The sequence below is a fragment of the Equus caballus genome, chromosome 5, assembly GCF_041296265.1.
Source record: "Equus caballus isolate H_3958 breed thoroughbred chromosome 5, TB-T2T, whole genome shotgun sequence".
NCBI classification, from domain to species: Eukaryota; Metazoa; Chordata; class Mammalia; order Perissodactyla; family Equidae; genus Equus; species Equus caballus.
This window is the reverse complement of record NC_091688.1, coordinates 27,936,259-27,952,362: the sequence shown is the minus strand read 5'-3', so window position 1 is coordinate 27,952,362 and position 16,104 is coordinate 27,936,259. Positions and strand designations below refer to the sequence as shown.

The window sequence follows — 16,104 nt, the reverse complement described above, 5'->3', positions numbered from 1 at the left end:
CAAACTGAAGCATAGTAAGGTGAAGTACTTTGCCCAAGAAACATTCCCAATAGGTAGAAAGACCCAGGAGTGAAGCCAGGCAGCCTGGTTCCACTACGACCACCACTTCCCATCACGGTCTCTCATCTGGAACCCTTGCGTGCTTACACCAAGACACTGTGTCTGCAAGTTAGTCCTCAAGAAATGACCTGCTACTGAGCCTGGGGAAATTAGAGCAACCCTAATGTAGATCTGCGTTGTGCCAAGTCAAACAGAACGGCTCAAGGTGCCCTAAAAGGACAGGTAATAACATCATGCCTGAATTTTATGATGGTGACTGTTCATTCCTGACTATCCTGTTGCTTTTCACAATTTTTCACTCTATGATCTAGTCCTCTCATTGCTCTCGCCTCCTTTGCCCTACTGCTGCCTCACTGGGTAGCTTGGCAGTCCATGAATCCTCGAGCCACGTCACATCTCTGAGCCGTTGCTCACACTGCTCCCTCTGCTCGGAACACCCTTCCTCCCTGCTCAGCAGCAATTCCTGCTCAACGCTTGTCTTCTAGACAAGAAGATAATCATCTTAAAGCTTTATGCACTGGAGAGAGCTGGCCACATAATTTCTCTTGTTGCCTGTCTCCCAGGATTCTGGTAACCTAGCAACTGACCAGACAAAGACTGTTCTCTTTGCATTGTAATATGCAGAATAAGGCCACAAAGTAACTACTGTGTAAGCACTTGTTGATATTGGCTTCTTTACTGGAAAGAAAGAGAAGACCTAAAATAGACAGAAGAAACCACCCATTATGCGAGATTGTGGGTTTGTCCAAAAAAGCAGACTCCTTCTGGAGGAATGAGACTGGTCCCCAAATTCAACAAATGTTCCCTTCTGCGACGTCATACCATTTGGCAACTACCTCTGAGATGACAAACCTCCCAGGCACAACCGTGTCTGCTCACAAAACCTTCTCCTCATCAGCTGCTTCAAAAGTGAAATGTTTATTTTATCCACATCTTCCCCTGCCCAGGATAGTAAGTTCTCATTTTACTTCCTCTAAGTTTCTTACCTCTTTGATTTTACCGTTCAACCTTAACCTTGTTTTTCCTCTTCATTTCTAGTTTTGTTGCCTTCCATGATGCATCCTATTCATTTTAGTGATCTATTTTCCTCTATTTTAAATAGCTTTCAAAGTCTCCTTTAACTTCTAGCTTTAACACTATTCTAAACATTATTCTTCTTAAAAATTCCTTTTGTTTTCTTTTTACTACCACTGTTCCATCCCCCACCCCCTCATATATAGAAATGAACTTGTTAATGATCTGTAACAAGTAAGACTGCAATACTGTGACCCTGGAGAGTCTACAAACAGGGGAAGACACAGCCTCCTGGACCCTCAGCTGTCCTGCCATAGGTTATAGGCACCGCAGGAAGGCCCTCGTAAATACAGCGCCTTGAAGAACCTTCCTCCTGACGCATTTTTTCCAGAGATCTAAGCCCCTGCTGAATAGTATATTTAATTTTCTAGTATTTAATAGTAATACAAGACTGTTGAAATAGACGCAAAAAAAAAAAAAAAAAAAAACGGGCATTTGGAACCACAAGTGTGACAAGACAGACAAGACCTCTGCATTCTAGTGGGGAGCAAACAGAAAAGAGAGTTTAGGAATGGCGACTACAAGCCAGGGAGGATTTAAGCTGGAGAGTGTATGTGTGTCTACCTGAGACTGGGTGGTCAGGGAAGGTCCATCTGAGGGAGTCACATCTCAACTGACTTTGAAGAATGAGAAAGAGCCAATAATGCAAGAGGCAGGAGGACCATGTTGCAAGGCTGAAGGAATAGCAAGTGCAGAAGCCTCAAAGTGGCAGAGCTGGCCTGTTTGATGAGCAGGAAAGTCTTCCCCACCTCCACTCGTTTGCTAAATGCTGTCAGTCTCAGGCTCCTTTCCTCCAGAGCACTTCTTTTGGGTTATAACGTATTCATTAGCATTATGTTTTCGTTACTGTCTGCCACTCCCAACAACTTTTAGCAAATATTTCTTGATTATCTACTGTGTGCTTGGCACTGGGGATCTAACAGTGAGCAAATACAATCTCTGCTTATATTCGGGTGTGTGTGCAGACAGACAATAAAGATCATGAAAACAGGAATGGTTTGTTATTGCTGAGCAGGGTACGCTCAGGACCAGCACAGGACCTGGCACATGGAAGGCAAATCTTTGTGGAATGAACGCTGCTAAGGAAAGAATGCAGCATACAAACGGTATATGTAACAGGATCCTGAAAATAACTTGGGCAAAGGAACACACGTCAATATGAAGACAGAAGAAATACACCAAAGTATTTAAAACAGTTGTCCTTTGATTTGTATATTTTATACAATAAGTATATCTTTTCCACCAAATATATTTCTAAAGTACTCATTTCCATTCAGTGAAACACGAAACAAATTTAGCTGATGGGCCTTCAGCCATAGTTTTTGAGCTGCAGAGGAAAGCCAAATTCACATTATTTATCGTTCATCTCTTACGATAATCATTTCTCACTACCAATATTTTTCAGGTTACTTCGGGTATCCCCTCCAATATGATCCAACCTAATGAAAAGAAAGGAAGAATGCCAAAAAGCCATTCGGTAATAAAACTGGATACTGTCTGTACTGATTGGGAGCAGGAAGATAACTACATGGGAAAAAAAAAAGCAACAGCCTGCAAACGGATTCTAGTATGATCTTGGACAAGAAGGAGTCTGTCAACGTCAGGTACAAAAGCAGGGCGCGCCTTGCCAAACCCTCGGAACCCCAGGCACCCAGAACCTGCTCTGACCCCAGCGCTACAGGCACACCACGAGCTTCCCAGCCCCCTGACAAAGCGAGCAGCGGGCTTACTTGCTCCACACTCGGCACCGCTGGGCTGGCCACTTGCGTGGAGCACACACCCGACAACACCGCCCGCGGCTTCGCTAGGGACACAGCCTGGCCCGGTCAACACCGGTTCACCCACCCCCCCGCACCGCTCGGTGCCGACCACCAAGCCTTCACCTCCTGCGCTTCGTGGTCCTCACCGCCGGGATCCCTGCTCAGCGCCACCCGGGAGGAAGGCTGGCCACGCACTACCCACTCGGCACGACCCGGGTCGACTCAGCCCCGCGCCACCTGCACGACCCAACGAGCGAAGTTCCCCCGCCTTCGGCTCCGGTCGGCCTGCCTCCGACCCTCTCCCGTTCGCGCTGGAGCGCACGCCCTCTCCAGGCTCCTACCGGAGGACATGGGTAGCAGGAGCACTAGGGCCCCTAAAAGGATCCCAACGGAACACCAAGAAGAGAAGTGGCTCTCGGGGCGACAGAGAGGTGCCCAGCGCCGCGCGCAAGACTCCGTCATTTTCGGGGAGATCCCCCGGATTCCCGAGAGCCGGGCGAACAACCCTTTAGAGTCAGGTCACCAGACGCAACAAACCCCAGACTAGCAGAGCATCTTGAGCCAAACGGCGCTTGGGCGTGGCCTGGGCCGAGCCCAGGGCTTAAGTGACGTGACGCACCTGGGCCGAGGGGGCGGGGCCTCGGCGCGGGGAAGGCGCGTTAGGCCTGGAGAGGACGCCGCGGAACCTGGCTGGGATCTAAGGGACACGCGTCTGCGGGCGGCTCCGGCTCCTCCCGCGTGAGCCTGACCGCTCTCTGGCCGCACCCTCTGCAGACCTGCCCGGGAGACCCGAGGAGGCTTGCGGGAAACGGCTGGGTCACCGCCGCATTCGTAAGCGGTTAACACCCCACGCACGAAGGGCGGAAAGGAAACAAGAGCTGGCGGGTCGTCAGTGGCCCTTTCCCGGATCGCTGGGTCGAAGAATAAAGCGCCTCGACCTGAAAATAGAAACCGGGAGCCCAGGCAGCGGGTCACCGTGGGACCAGCCGCCTCCGGGCTTCAGTTGCCCTGGGGCGCTCCAGGCTGTCAGAACTACCTGGGCCCTCAGTATTCAGCATCAGTCAGGCACAATTAGGGACAATACCTGAGAGCCTTGGTTGAGCCTCTGCTACTGCATCCCGTGCAGGCCTGCTAGAGTTCAAAACCATGAAGACTCGGCCTCTGCACTCGCAACCCCTATCGTGAATTACTCTCCCCCACTGCCTTGAGAGCACGCCTGGGAAGGTCAATTATTAAGGGACACGGGGCCCTTAGACGCTGGGCCTCAGTTCTGTGGGGCCCTTGCCCTTGAGCAACTCAATGTTTTTTGAAGAGGAAATATACGTGCATGAAAAAGGTAAGGACAAGGGTGTATGATGTCCAAATTCCTGGCAGCAATGAATGCTATTATTACTGAGATGGGTAGGAATTGATAACAGGGAGAAATTTTCTGGTGAAACAATCTCTCAGTGCTGGAAAATTAAGAATGAGCAAGATTTATTTGTAGAGTTGTAAGCCTGTATGACCACAAAAGTAGAAAAAAAAAAGGTAACATGACTGGTATTTAAAAAGCAGACTAAAGGAGCCGACATTTTCTTCCTGTTGGGCGGCAAAGAATAAAAACATCAACCTTGGGGCCAGCCCAATGGGGTAGTGGTTGAGGTCCCACACTCTGCTTTGGTGGCCTGGGGTTCACAGGTTCAGATCCAGGGTGCGGACCTAGCACTGCTCTTCAAGCGGTGCTGTGATGGCATCCCACGTAAAATAGAGGAAGACTGACACGGATGTTAGCTCAGGACTGATCTTCCTCACTAAATAAGTAAATAAATGAAAGCATCAACCAATGTGAGTAAACATTTTGGGGGCCTAGCACCCTCAAAATTTAATTTTTAACATAACTTTCATATGTTAAAAGTTTTAAAAGAAACATGTTGTTTAAACCACCAATTCCATTTAGAGTTTATCCCAAAGAAATTGTCAGAGCTGTGGGTAAAGAAGTATAATATAGGAAAAAATATAAATTCTTGTGTCTAGCAAAATTATAAGGAATTTTTGACAGGTGGCTTTATGGGATGCAGTGTAAAAATATATCAGTATGAGAAACTATGTGATAAATAAATGACAAGCAATAGGATATTGGAGTATATGAGGAATCCTTTGGTGTAAAATTAATTCAGCCTGAACTTGTTTTTCCAGAAGGGCCTGATGTGGCCATTGTGCATGCATTTTTTATCAGCTTTAAGTATTTGCTATGTCCCAAAGATAAGAATAATACTCTTAAAGATAAGGATGTAGGGGCCGGCCCAGTGGCACAGCGGTTAAGTTCGCACATTTCGCTTCTTAGTGGCCCAAGGTTCGCGGGTTTGGATCTTGGGTGTGGACATGCCACCGCTTGGCAAAAGACATGCTGTGCTAGGCGTCTCACATATAAAGTAGAGGAAGATGGGCACGGATGTTAGCTCAGGGCCAGTCTTCCTCAGCAAAAAGAGGAAGATTGGCAGTAGTTAGCTCAGGGCTAATCTTCCTCAAAAAAAAAAAAAAAAAAGAAAAGAAAAGAGACTCACATGATAGGCTCTGAGTGCATCTTGGTGAGAGGTGAGACCTCTCCAGGGACCAAGACGTTGGTGGCAGCCGTTACTGTGACCTAGTACAGGCATGCTGAGACACTGGTGGATGCCATTGGAGTTTTTTCCCTGGCCTGTTAGCCCAGGGTCTGCCCCACTGATTTAATCCAGCTCAGCCAGGGCAGGCAGCCGGCCCTAGGGACTGGCCCCACCCAACAGCAAGCCCTTAGGCAACTTTTCAACTTGAATAGACTGGATGCCTAGATCCTCTGAAGGCTGAGTAGTGGGTCCACCTCTGCGAGGCAGGGTGTACATGAGGAGTGGTGGAGTGGGTGGGGCATTGGTGGCATGGCGGGGGCGGGAGGGGGGGGGCTATGCAGTGGGATGACTGGGTCTGCTCCAGAGGAATGGCACATGTGCATGGGTCAGGACTGTGTTGACGGTGTGTGCTGACCTGTGAGCCATAGGGCTTATAAACAACAGAAGACCTGTGCTTCACAAATAACCACATAGGGGATTGGCTGCACCTTCCAAAGCCTGAAACAAGTGGGTGCTAAACAAAATGCTACTGAAGAGCTATTGGGTCAATGAAAAAATCAAAGGAGAAATCAAAAAATACCTGGAAACATATGAAAGTGAAAACACAACATGTCAAAATCTATAGGATATAGCAAAAGCAGTTCTAAGGAAGTTTATAGCAATTCAGGCTTAACTCAACAGACAAGAAAAATCCCAAATAAACAATCTAACAGTGCACCTAAAGGAAGTGGAAAGAGAAGAACAAACAAAGCCCAAAATCAGTAGAAGGAAGGAGATAATAAAAATCAGAGCAGAAATAAATGAAATAGAGATGAAAAACACAATAGAAAACAATCAATGAAACCAAGAGCTGGTTCTTTGAAAACGTAAACAAAATCAACAAGCCCTTAGCTAGACTCACCAAGAAAAAAAGAGAGAAGGCTCAAATAAATAAAATCAAAAATGAAAGAGGAGAAATTACAATGGACTCTTCTGAAAATCAAGAGCATAAGAGAATACTATGAAAAGCTATACGCCAATAAATTGGATAAGCTAGAAGAAATGGATAAATTCTTAGAATCATACATTCTTCCAAAACTGGACCAAGAAGAAGTAGAGAATTTGAATAGACCAATCACCAGTAAGGAGATAGAAACAGCAATCAAGAACCTCCCAAGAAATAAAAGTCCAGGACCAGATGGCTTCCCTGGTGAATTCTACCAAACATTCAAAGAAGACTTAATACCTATCCTTCTCAAACTCTTTCAAATTTGAAGAGGAGGGGAGGCTTCCTAACTCATTCTACGAAGCCAACATTATCCTGATACCGAAACCAGACAACAACAACACAAAAAAAGAAAATTACAGGCCAATATCACTGATGAACATCAATGTAAAAATCCTCAACAAAATGCTAGCAAATTCAATACAACAATACATTAAAAAGATCATACATCATGATCAAGTGGGTTTTATTCCAGGGATGTAGGGATGGTTCAACATCTGCAAATCTGTCAACGTGATACACCACATTAACAAAATGAAGAATAAAAATCACATGATCCTCTCAATAGGTGCAGAGAAAGCATTTGACAAGATACAGCACCCACTTATGATAAAAACTCTAAATAAAATGGGCATAGAAGGAAAATACCTCAACATAATAAAGGCCATATATGACAAACCCACAGGAAATATCATTCTCAATGGAGAAAAACGGAAAGCTATCCCTTTAAGAACAGACAAGGATGCCCACTGTCACCACACTTATTGAACATAGTATTGGAAGTTCTAGCCAGAGCAATCAGGCAAGAAAAAGAAATAAAAAGGATCCAAAGTGGAAAAGAAGAAGTGAAACTGTTACTCTTTGCAGATGACATGATTTTATATATAGAAAGCCCTAAAGAATCTACTAAAAAACTTTTAGAAATAATAAATGAATAAAGTCAAGTTACAGTATACAAAATCAACATACAAAAATCGGTTGCGTTTCTATAGACTAACAATGAAGGAGCAGAAAGAGAAATTAAGAATACAATCCCATTTAAAATTGCAACAAAAATAATAAAATCCCTAGGAATAAACTTAAACAAGGAGGTGAAAGATCTGTACACCAAAAACTATAAAACATTGTTGAAAGAAATTGAAGAAGACACAAAGAAATGAAAAGATATTCCATGCTCTTGGACTGGAAGAATTAACATAGTTAAAATGTCCATACTTCCTAAAGAAATCTATAGATTCAATGCAATCCCTATCAAAGTTCCAAAAGCATTTTTCACAGTAATAGAACAAAGTATCCTAAAATTTATATGGAACAACAAAAGACCCTGAATAGCCAAAGGATTCCTGAGAAAAAAGAATAAAGCTGGAGGTCTCACACTCCCTGATTTCAAAATATACTACAAAGCCATAATAACCAAAACAGCATGGTACTGGCACAAAAACAGACACACAGATCAATGGAACAGAACTGAGAGCCCAGAAATAAACCCACACATTTATGGACAGCTAATATTCGACAAGGGAGCCAAGAGCATACAAAGGAGAAAGAGTCTCTTCAGTAAATGGTATTGGGAAAACTGGACAGCCACATGCAAAAGAATGAAAGTAGGCCATTCCCTTACACCATGCACAAAAATCAACTCAAAATGGATTAAAGACTTGAATGTAAGACCCGAAACCATGAAACTTCCAGAAGAAAACATAGGCAGTATGTTCTTTGAGATCAGTCTTAGCAGCATATTTTCAAGTACCATGTCTGACCGGGCAAGGGAAACGAAAAACAAATGAGACTACATCAAACTAAAAAGTTTCTGCACAGCAAAGGAAACCATCAACAAAATGAAAAGACAACCTAACAGTTGGGAGAAGATATTTGCAAACCATATATGAGATAAGGGGTTAATATCCAAAATATACAAAGAACACATACATCTCAACAACAAAAAAACCAACAATGATGGAGACCTGGCATGAAATGTGGTTGTTCTTGCACGCGAGGCATCCACAAGACTGGCTGGACTTTTCTGCAAACAGAATGTTCTGCCTGGTGAACTCACAAGGCCCCAGGGAAAACATTGCTTGCAAACAAGGATGTTTTATCAGTTCCTCAAAAGGAACAAGACTGGGGCCTTGGGAGTTTGAAATGTTATGAAGGAACCGGTTATAAACAGATGTGTAGGGGAAAGGTCATTATTGTGGGACGCTTCGCTTGTGCAGGCTTAGGTCGCTGACTCACTGCTTTGGCAAAAGGCCGGCTTTGTCTAGAGGCTATAAGAATAAAGAGCTCGAGGAACTCGAGAGACGACTACACAGCAACCGGTGTTCGTGTTTTCATTTCGTTGGCAGCACAACAACCCAATTAAAAAATGGGCAAAAGAGCTGAACAGAGATTTCTTCAAAGAAGATATACAGATGGCCAACAGGCACATGAAAGGAAATGATGACATCCAGCTATTTGTGAGAACATGGATGGACCTTGAGGGTATTATTCTAAGTGAAATAAGTCAGAGGGAGAAAGTCAAATACTGTATAATCTCACTCATAAGTAGAAGATAAAAATACACAGCAACAGAGATTGGATTGGTGGTTACCATAGGGGAAGGGGGAGGGGGGAGGGCAAAAGGCTTATGTGTGTGGTGATGGATGGTAATTAGTTTTGGGTGGTGTACATGATGTAATCTACACAGAATTTGAAATATATTATGATGTACATCTGAAAACTATATAATGTTATAATCCAATGTTACTGCAATAAAAAAAAATTTTTAAAAATTTAAAAAAGAAATACACAAAAAATATACAAAAAACAGATAATAGCATTTCTAGTATTTGTTCTAAGGAATCTATACTATTCAAAATCTTAGTTGCTAAAACTTCTCAGTGATTTCATATTCTTCAATTTCAATAAAATATTCAAAAATGGAAAAAATTAAAAATAAAAGTAGTATATTGATACACACAAAAACAGATTTGGAAACATACCAACATTAACTACAGTTGATAGGATTATGGGTATTTCATTTTCTTTCTGCTCTTCATTTTCTATATTGACGCTGTGTTACGTTTGGAATCAGGAAAAGAAAAAAAATTTAAAAATCTAACCTATATATTGAATACTGTGTTGGTATTTTGTTCATAGAATGGTGGGGATAGAGCCTGTATCACACAAGGTTAAGGTATGAGAAGATGGTGAGGAAATGGAAGCTCTCCGTATAAACCTCAAAAGCCTCTTCTGGAATTATAAAACTTTAAATATATTTAGACAGTTTTATATCTGAGATGTACTAAAGACTTTCTGGGTTCAAAAAACCATGGAATTTCCTCTTCCTCCCAGACCAACGCAGTGTTTGAATTCTTGGTAGAGCACATAGACACAAACTGTGGATGTGAGGTATAAAGTAGACACCTTAGTATCTTGGATTATAAAATCCAGGCACTGCATGATGACACTTAATTGAAGGAGGCATAATTAAGGAGACTCGGTGAGGGGGGATTCTCATTCCTGTTGATTCTTACAGTTGTAAAAGAGTGATATAACAGAGAAGTTTTGAGGCTCCATCTTGGCACTTAATTGAAAACAGAGAATCTATTTCTGTTCTTTGCTACCATCAGTACACAATGCCATATGTCAATTATATCCCAATAAAGCTGAAAAAAACTTTCTCATCTATTTCTAGACTTGAAGTAAGTCTTTTTATTTTTCATGAGAAAATTTTAAAAATAGAGGAAAAATATAACTAGTGTTTGATTTCCTAGTTACAGGTGCTAGATTAGATTCAAGAATTGGAATTTTACCAGAACTTTCAAAACCAGTGAAATTTTTATACCTGGGGTTCATCAAGCCATTCTTAATATAACTGAAGATTTTCACATTGATTTTTAATTTATTTTGATTTGACCCAACTAAGGCTCCATTTCAAAGGTCCTGAGCCTTGTTCCTTATTTTTCTGGACAAGCTCCATGAGGCAGAGATGGAGTGTTCTCGCTGTTTCTTGAGTGTGAAGACTGTGCTATGCCTGTAGTAGGTGCATATTAAATACCTATTATTAAAAAGAGAACCACAGGCCCAAAATGGCATCACTCATGCCAAAAGCCCATGATACCATACCTAGATTTAATGCCTGATCTCATTGCAGTTTCACCCTCTCCCAGAAATGTCTTCTTAATCTACCAGTCTGGAATTTTCTGGTCAAGTACCAGTAAGGTAATCTGTCAAGTGGGCCCTTGCCAGTTCCTTTGCCCCTCAAAAGAAAATGTCCTGGCCAATATCACCTTTGCCCCACCCTTCTTCCTAAACTTCGTAAAACTGTCCATTTTGTACAATTCCTCAGAGCACCCTTCTGCTTCCTGGATGAGATGCTGCTTGAGTCATGAATCATTTCATAAGGCCAATTAGATCTTCAAATTTACTCAGCTGAATTTTGTTTTTCAACACTACATATTAAGTCCTTGATGAAATAAATGGGTGTTGCTGTTAAGTGCATTTAATGCATTTTGGCCAGTTCTTCCCCAGCATGGATTTACCAAATGCTGGGAAAGTTCTGAGAGATTTTGATTTTAGTAATTTTAGACACTAGGAACAAAGTGGGATTTGTCTCTGAAAGGAATGAGCTACAATTGTCTGCGCAGTAAACCTTCCTAAACCAGGCATTGTAAGCTGGCCTGTGAAGTGTAGCTCCTGTCTCTCCATGAGCCTCGAGATCATTTTAGTGACCGAGTTCAAAAGGAGAGTATTGACCATGAACTTCCTAAGGTCCTGACAGGTATAGAACTCAAGAGTCAAGGCTTTGAGTGAAGTAGGCAGTAAATACTTGTGGTTCATCCAACTGCCACTAAAGATTTTGTCAAGCTGCTAAAGAGAAAATGAGGAGAATGGAGAATGCTCATGTTTGTAGAACAGGCTTTGAGCCATATGGTAGATCTCCCTTAGGCATTCTGAATGGCAGTAGGCTGGAGGTAGGTGTGTGGGGATGTCATCCAACAGAGGCCAACTTCTTTAAAATAAAACTTAACGTTTGGTGCTTCTTTGCCTCCTCAATTAGTATATTTATGCTTTTTAAGAGGTGGGGGTAGCAGCGTGAATGGGCCTGTGAAGGCTCTCAGAAAAGGCTTTCCACCATCACTGTGAATTCCACATGAGGTATTTGTGAAAACCTGAAAGAGAACAGCTAAACAGAGGATAGTTAAGCCCCTTTGTGATGTTGGCCTTGGGACCTGTGCCATCTCTGTTTGCACCCGGCAAGCACCTGCCAGCCAACTGACCTTCATATTTAGCTGTTAAAGAGCATTAGTGTGGTATGCCACACCCAGAGCAAGGATTCTGAAACCAATCAAGTGCAGAAAGGAGGGCATTTTTCAGAAGGAATGCATATTTACTTTGTTTCCTCTTGGCTTTTGAAGGTTTTAAAAAGCAAATATACTTACAAACTATATTTCATAAGTTGTTTGAAAAGACAAAAATCTTTTCTTTCTTTCTTATAGTGGTGGAGACAAAGTTTCATTTAAATGTCATAGACTTAAACTAACTTACATCTCACCCTTAAGTGTACAAAAATGAAAACAAAACAAAACAAAGTTAGAACGTTGGCACCAGGAATAGCTTTGGAGACCAATTGGTCCAGCCCCTGCTTTTCAGATGAAAAATGTTAAGGCCAGAAATTAAAAGAATTGCTCAAGATTGCAAGGTAAGTTAGGCAAGATGGTATTTTACATATATTTAGTATTTCCCGTAGATAACTGGTATAGTAGAAGAAAAAATATCATGGATTTATTATAATTAAAAAGTCACAGGCATCAGATATTAATCATAGTGATCAGTGACCTACTCAATTCTAGAAAAAAAAATTTCTTTCTTCTGATAGAGAAATTTAATTCTAAGAAGGCCAATTCCCAAGCATTTGAGGATTAAAGAATCACAATTTGGGGAGCACAGATTCAGGTAGAAACCCAAATAAGTGTCCTGATTACAGCAGAAGGGCTCAGGGTTTTTATGGGAAAACTAAAGGAAGATGAGGCTAGCTGTATTAGAGTTCACTGGTCCTAGAGAAAAGGCCAGGTTCGTAATTCATAGATTGGCTCGAGATTCAGTCAGTCATCAGGCAAAGGGTTAGATTTGTACTTCGTGGATTGGTAGGTTATTCAGTCATCAGTAAAGTTCAATTTCATCACTTGTTATAAACAGGATATTCTTGTCCTTACTGACTTCTTGGACTGTTGGAGGTTTGGTCCAGTTTAGAAGATAAAGAAAACAAGAGGTGCAAGGCAACTCACCCGAAATGGCTGCTCTGGCTCTTTTTCAATATGGCTTCCCTCATGGCATCTTTCACAGTTACTTCTTCAGAAATCCAAGAAATAATAAGAGATTTGCTAAAGTTTCAACTAAGCAAAGCCATTGAGCATCTTTTCATATATTTGTGGGCTACTTGTATTTTTTTTGGTGACCTGGGTGTATGTCCTTTGTTCATTTTGGGGAAGGTTGGAGGAAGGTTGGTCTTTGAATATTTAACTCTCTAAATAAGCCAATTACCCTTTGTCTGTTACCAAAGTTGAATTTTCTTCTGCATTTGTCAGGTGACTTTGCTTATGCTGTTTTTTTTAATTGAGTTCATAATAGTTTACATCAATGTGAGATTTCAATTATACATTATTTCTTGACTGTCACCACATAAGTGCTCCCTTTCAGCCCCTTTGTCCCTCCCACATCCCTTCCCCTGGTAACCACTGAACTGTTTCCTTTGTCTCAGTACTTGTTTATATTCTACATGTGAGTGAAATCATATGGTGTTTGTCTTTCTCAGAATGGCTTATTTCGCTTAAGCATAATTCCCTCTAGGTCCTTCCATGTTGTTGCAAATGGGATTAATTTGTCTTTTTTCTGGCTGAGTAGTATTCCATTGTGTATAGATATAGACCACATCTTCCTTATCCAATCATCGGTCGATGGGCACTTGGGTTGCTTCCATGTCTTGGCTATTGTGAATAGTGCTGCAATGAACATAGGGGTGCATATGTTACTTTGGATTGTTGATTTCAAATTGTTTGGGTAGATACCCGGTAGTGGGATAGCTGGGTCATGTGGTGGTTCTATTTTTAGTTTTTTGAGGAATCTCCATACTGTTTTCCATAGTGGTTACACCAGTTTGCATTGCAACCAGCAGTGTATGAGGGTTCCCTTCTCTCCACACCCTCTCCAACATTTGCTATTTTTAGTCTTAGTGATTGTAGCCATTTTAACAGGCATAAGGTGGTATCTTAGTGTAGTTTTGATTTGCATTTCCCTGATGATGAGTGATGTTGAACATCTTTTCACGTGCTTATTGGCCATCTGTATATCTTCTTTGGAAAAATGTCTGTCATCTCCTCTGCCCACTTTTTGATCAGGTTGTTTGCCTTCTTATTGTTCACTTGTGTGAGTTCCTTATATATTATGGAGATTAGCCCCTTGTCAGATATATTATTTGCAAACATTTTCTCCCAATTGGTGGGTTGTCTCTTGTTTTGATCATAGTTTCTTTTGCATTGCAGAAGCTCTTTAGTCTGATGAAGTCCCAGTTGTTTATATTTTCTTTTGTTTCCCTTGTCTGAGAGGACATGGTATTCAAAAAGATCCTTTTTAGTTCGATGTCAAAGAGTGTGCTACCAATATTTTCTTCCAGGTGTTTTATAGTTTCAGGACATATCTTCAAGTCTTTGATCTATTTTGAGTTTATTTTTGTGTATGGTGTGAGATAGTGGTCTACCTTCATTCTTTTGCATGTGGCTGTCCAGGTTTCCCAACACCATTTATCGAAGAGACATTCTTTTCTCCATTGTACGTTCTTGGCACCTTTGTCGAAGATTAGCTGTCCATAGATTTGTGGTTTTATTTCTGGGCTTTCAGTTCTGTTCCATTGATCCGTGTGCCTGTTTTTTACCAGTACCATGCCATTTTGGTCACTATGGCTTTGTAGTACATTTTCAAGTCAGGGATTGTGATACCTCCAGCTTTGTTCTTTTTTCTCAGGATTGCTTTAGCAATTTGGGGTCTTTGATTGCCCCATATGAATTTTAGTATTTTTTTCTCTATTTCTGTGAAGAATGTCATTGGGATTCTGACAGGGATTGCACTGAATCTGTAGATTGCTTTCGGTAGTATGGACATTTTAACTATGTTTATTCTTCCAATCCATGAGCAAGGAATCTCTTTCCATCTCTTTGTTATTATCAATTTCTCTCAGTAATGTCTTATAGTTTTCACTGTATGAGTCCTTCACTTCTTTGGTTAAATTTGTTCTCGCTACTTTATTTTTTAATTGTGATTGCAAATGGAATTATATTGTTGAGTTCTCTTTCTTTAAGTTCATTATTGGAGTATAGAAAAGCAACTGATTTTTGTAAATTGACTCTGTACCCTGTAACTTTGCTGTAGTTAATTATTTCTATTAGTTCTCCAATGGATTTTTTGAGGTTTTCTACATATAAGATCATGTCATTTGCAAACAGCAAGAGTTTCACTTCTTCACTCTCTATTTGGATTCTTTTTATTCCTTTCTCTTGCCTAATTGCTCTGGCCCAAACCTCCAGTACTATGTTGAATAAGAGTGGTGATAGTGGGCATCCTTGTCTCATTCCTGTTCTCAGGGGGTTGGTACTCAGTTTTTGCTCATTGAATATGATGTCGGCTGTAGGTTTGTCATATATGGCTTTATTATGTTGAGGTAATTTCCTTCTATCCCCCTTTTTTTCAGAGTTTTTATCATAAATGGCAGTTGGATCTCGTCACATGCTTTCTCTGCATCTATTGAGATGATCATGTGTTTTTTATTCCTCAATTTGCTGATGTGGTGTATCACATTGATTGATTTGCAGATGTTGAACCATCTCTGTGTCCCTGGTGTAAATCACACTTGATCGTGATGTATGATCCTTTTGATGTATTGCTGAATTCAGGTTGCCAAAATTTTGTTGAGAATTTTTGCGTCTATGTTCATCAGCGATATTGGCCTGTAGTTCTCCTTTTTTGTGCTGTCCTTGTCAGGCTTTGGTATCAGAGTGATGTTGGCCTCATAGAATGTGTTAGGAAGTGTTCCATCTTCCCTAATTTTTTGAAATAGCTTGAAAAGGATAGGTATTAAATCCTCTCTGAGGGGCCAGCCCCGTGGCTGAATGGTTAAGTTTATGCACTCCGCTGCAGGCGACCCAATGTTTCGTTGGTTCGAATCCTAGGCGCGGACATGGCACCGCTCATTGAGTCACACTGAGGCAGCGTCCCACATGCCACAACTAGAAGGACCCACAACTAAGAATATACAACTATGTACCGGGGAGCTTTGGCGAGAAAAAGGAAAAAAATAAAATCTTTAAAAAGAACAAAACCCTCTCTGAAAGTTTGGTAGAATTCCTCAGGAAAGCTGTTTGGTCCTGGGGTTTTATTCTTTGGGATGCTTTGGGTTGCTGTTTCAATCTCTTTCCTTGTGACTGGTCTATTCAGATTGTCTGTTTCTTCTTGACTCAGCTTTGGGAGGTTGTAAGAGTCTAAGAATTTATCCATTTCCTTTACGTTATCCATTTTGTTGGCATATAGTTTTTCATAGTATTCTCTTATAATCCATCATATTTCTGTGGAGTCTCTTGTTATTCCTCCTCTTTCATTTCTGATTTTATTT

The 16,104-nt window shown here is 41.4% G+C and overlaps 1 protein-coding gene across 8 annotated transcripts in view; it reads right to left on the bottom strand.

Annotated features, from left to right (window-relative positions):
- LOC100057500 (membrane cofactor protein) overlaps positions 1–16,104 on the bottom strand; it is a 63,307-nt gene that overhangs the window by 38,494 nt on the left and 8,709 nt on the right. For 2 of the 8 annotated variants that reach the window (XM_070267889.1, XM_014739601.3), the window contains exon 1: positions 3,236–3,520. The exons of 1 other annotated variant lie outside the window; for it this stretch is intronic. In XM_070267889.1, the coding sequence (XP_070123990.1) occupies positions 3,236–3,356 (121 nt within the window). In that variant the 5' untranslated portion in view covers positions 3,357–3,520. Of the gene's footprint in view, positions 1–3,017; positions 3,789–16,104 lie in introns of those variants that run through there. 5 more of the 8 variants (XM_070267890.1, XM_070267888.1, XM_014739602.3 and 2 more) reach the window with 3 other exon arrangements.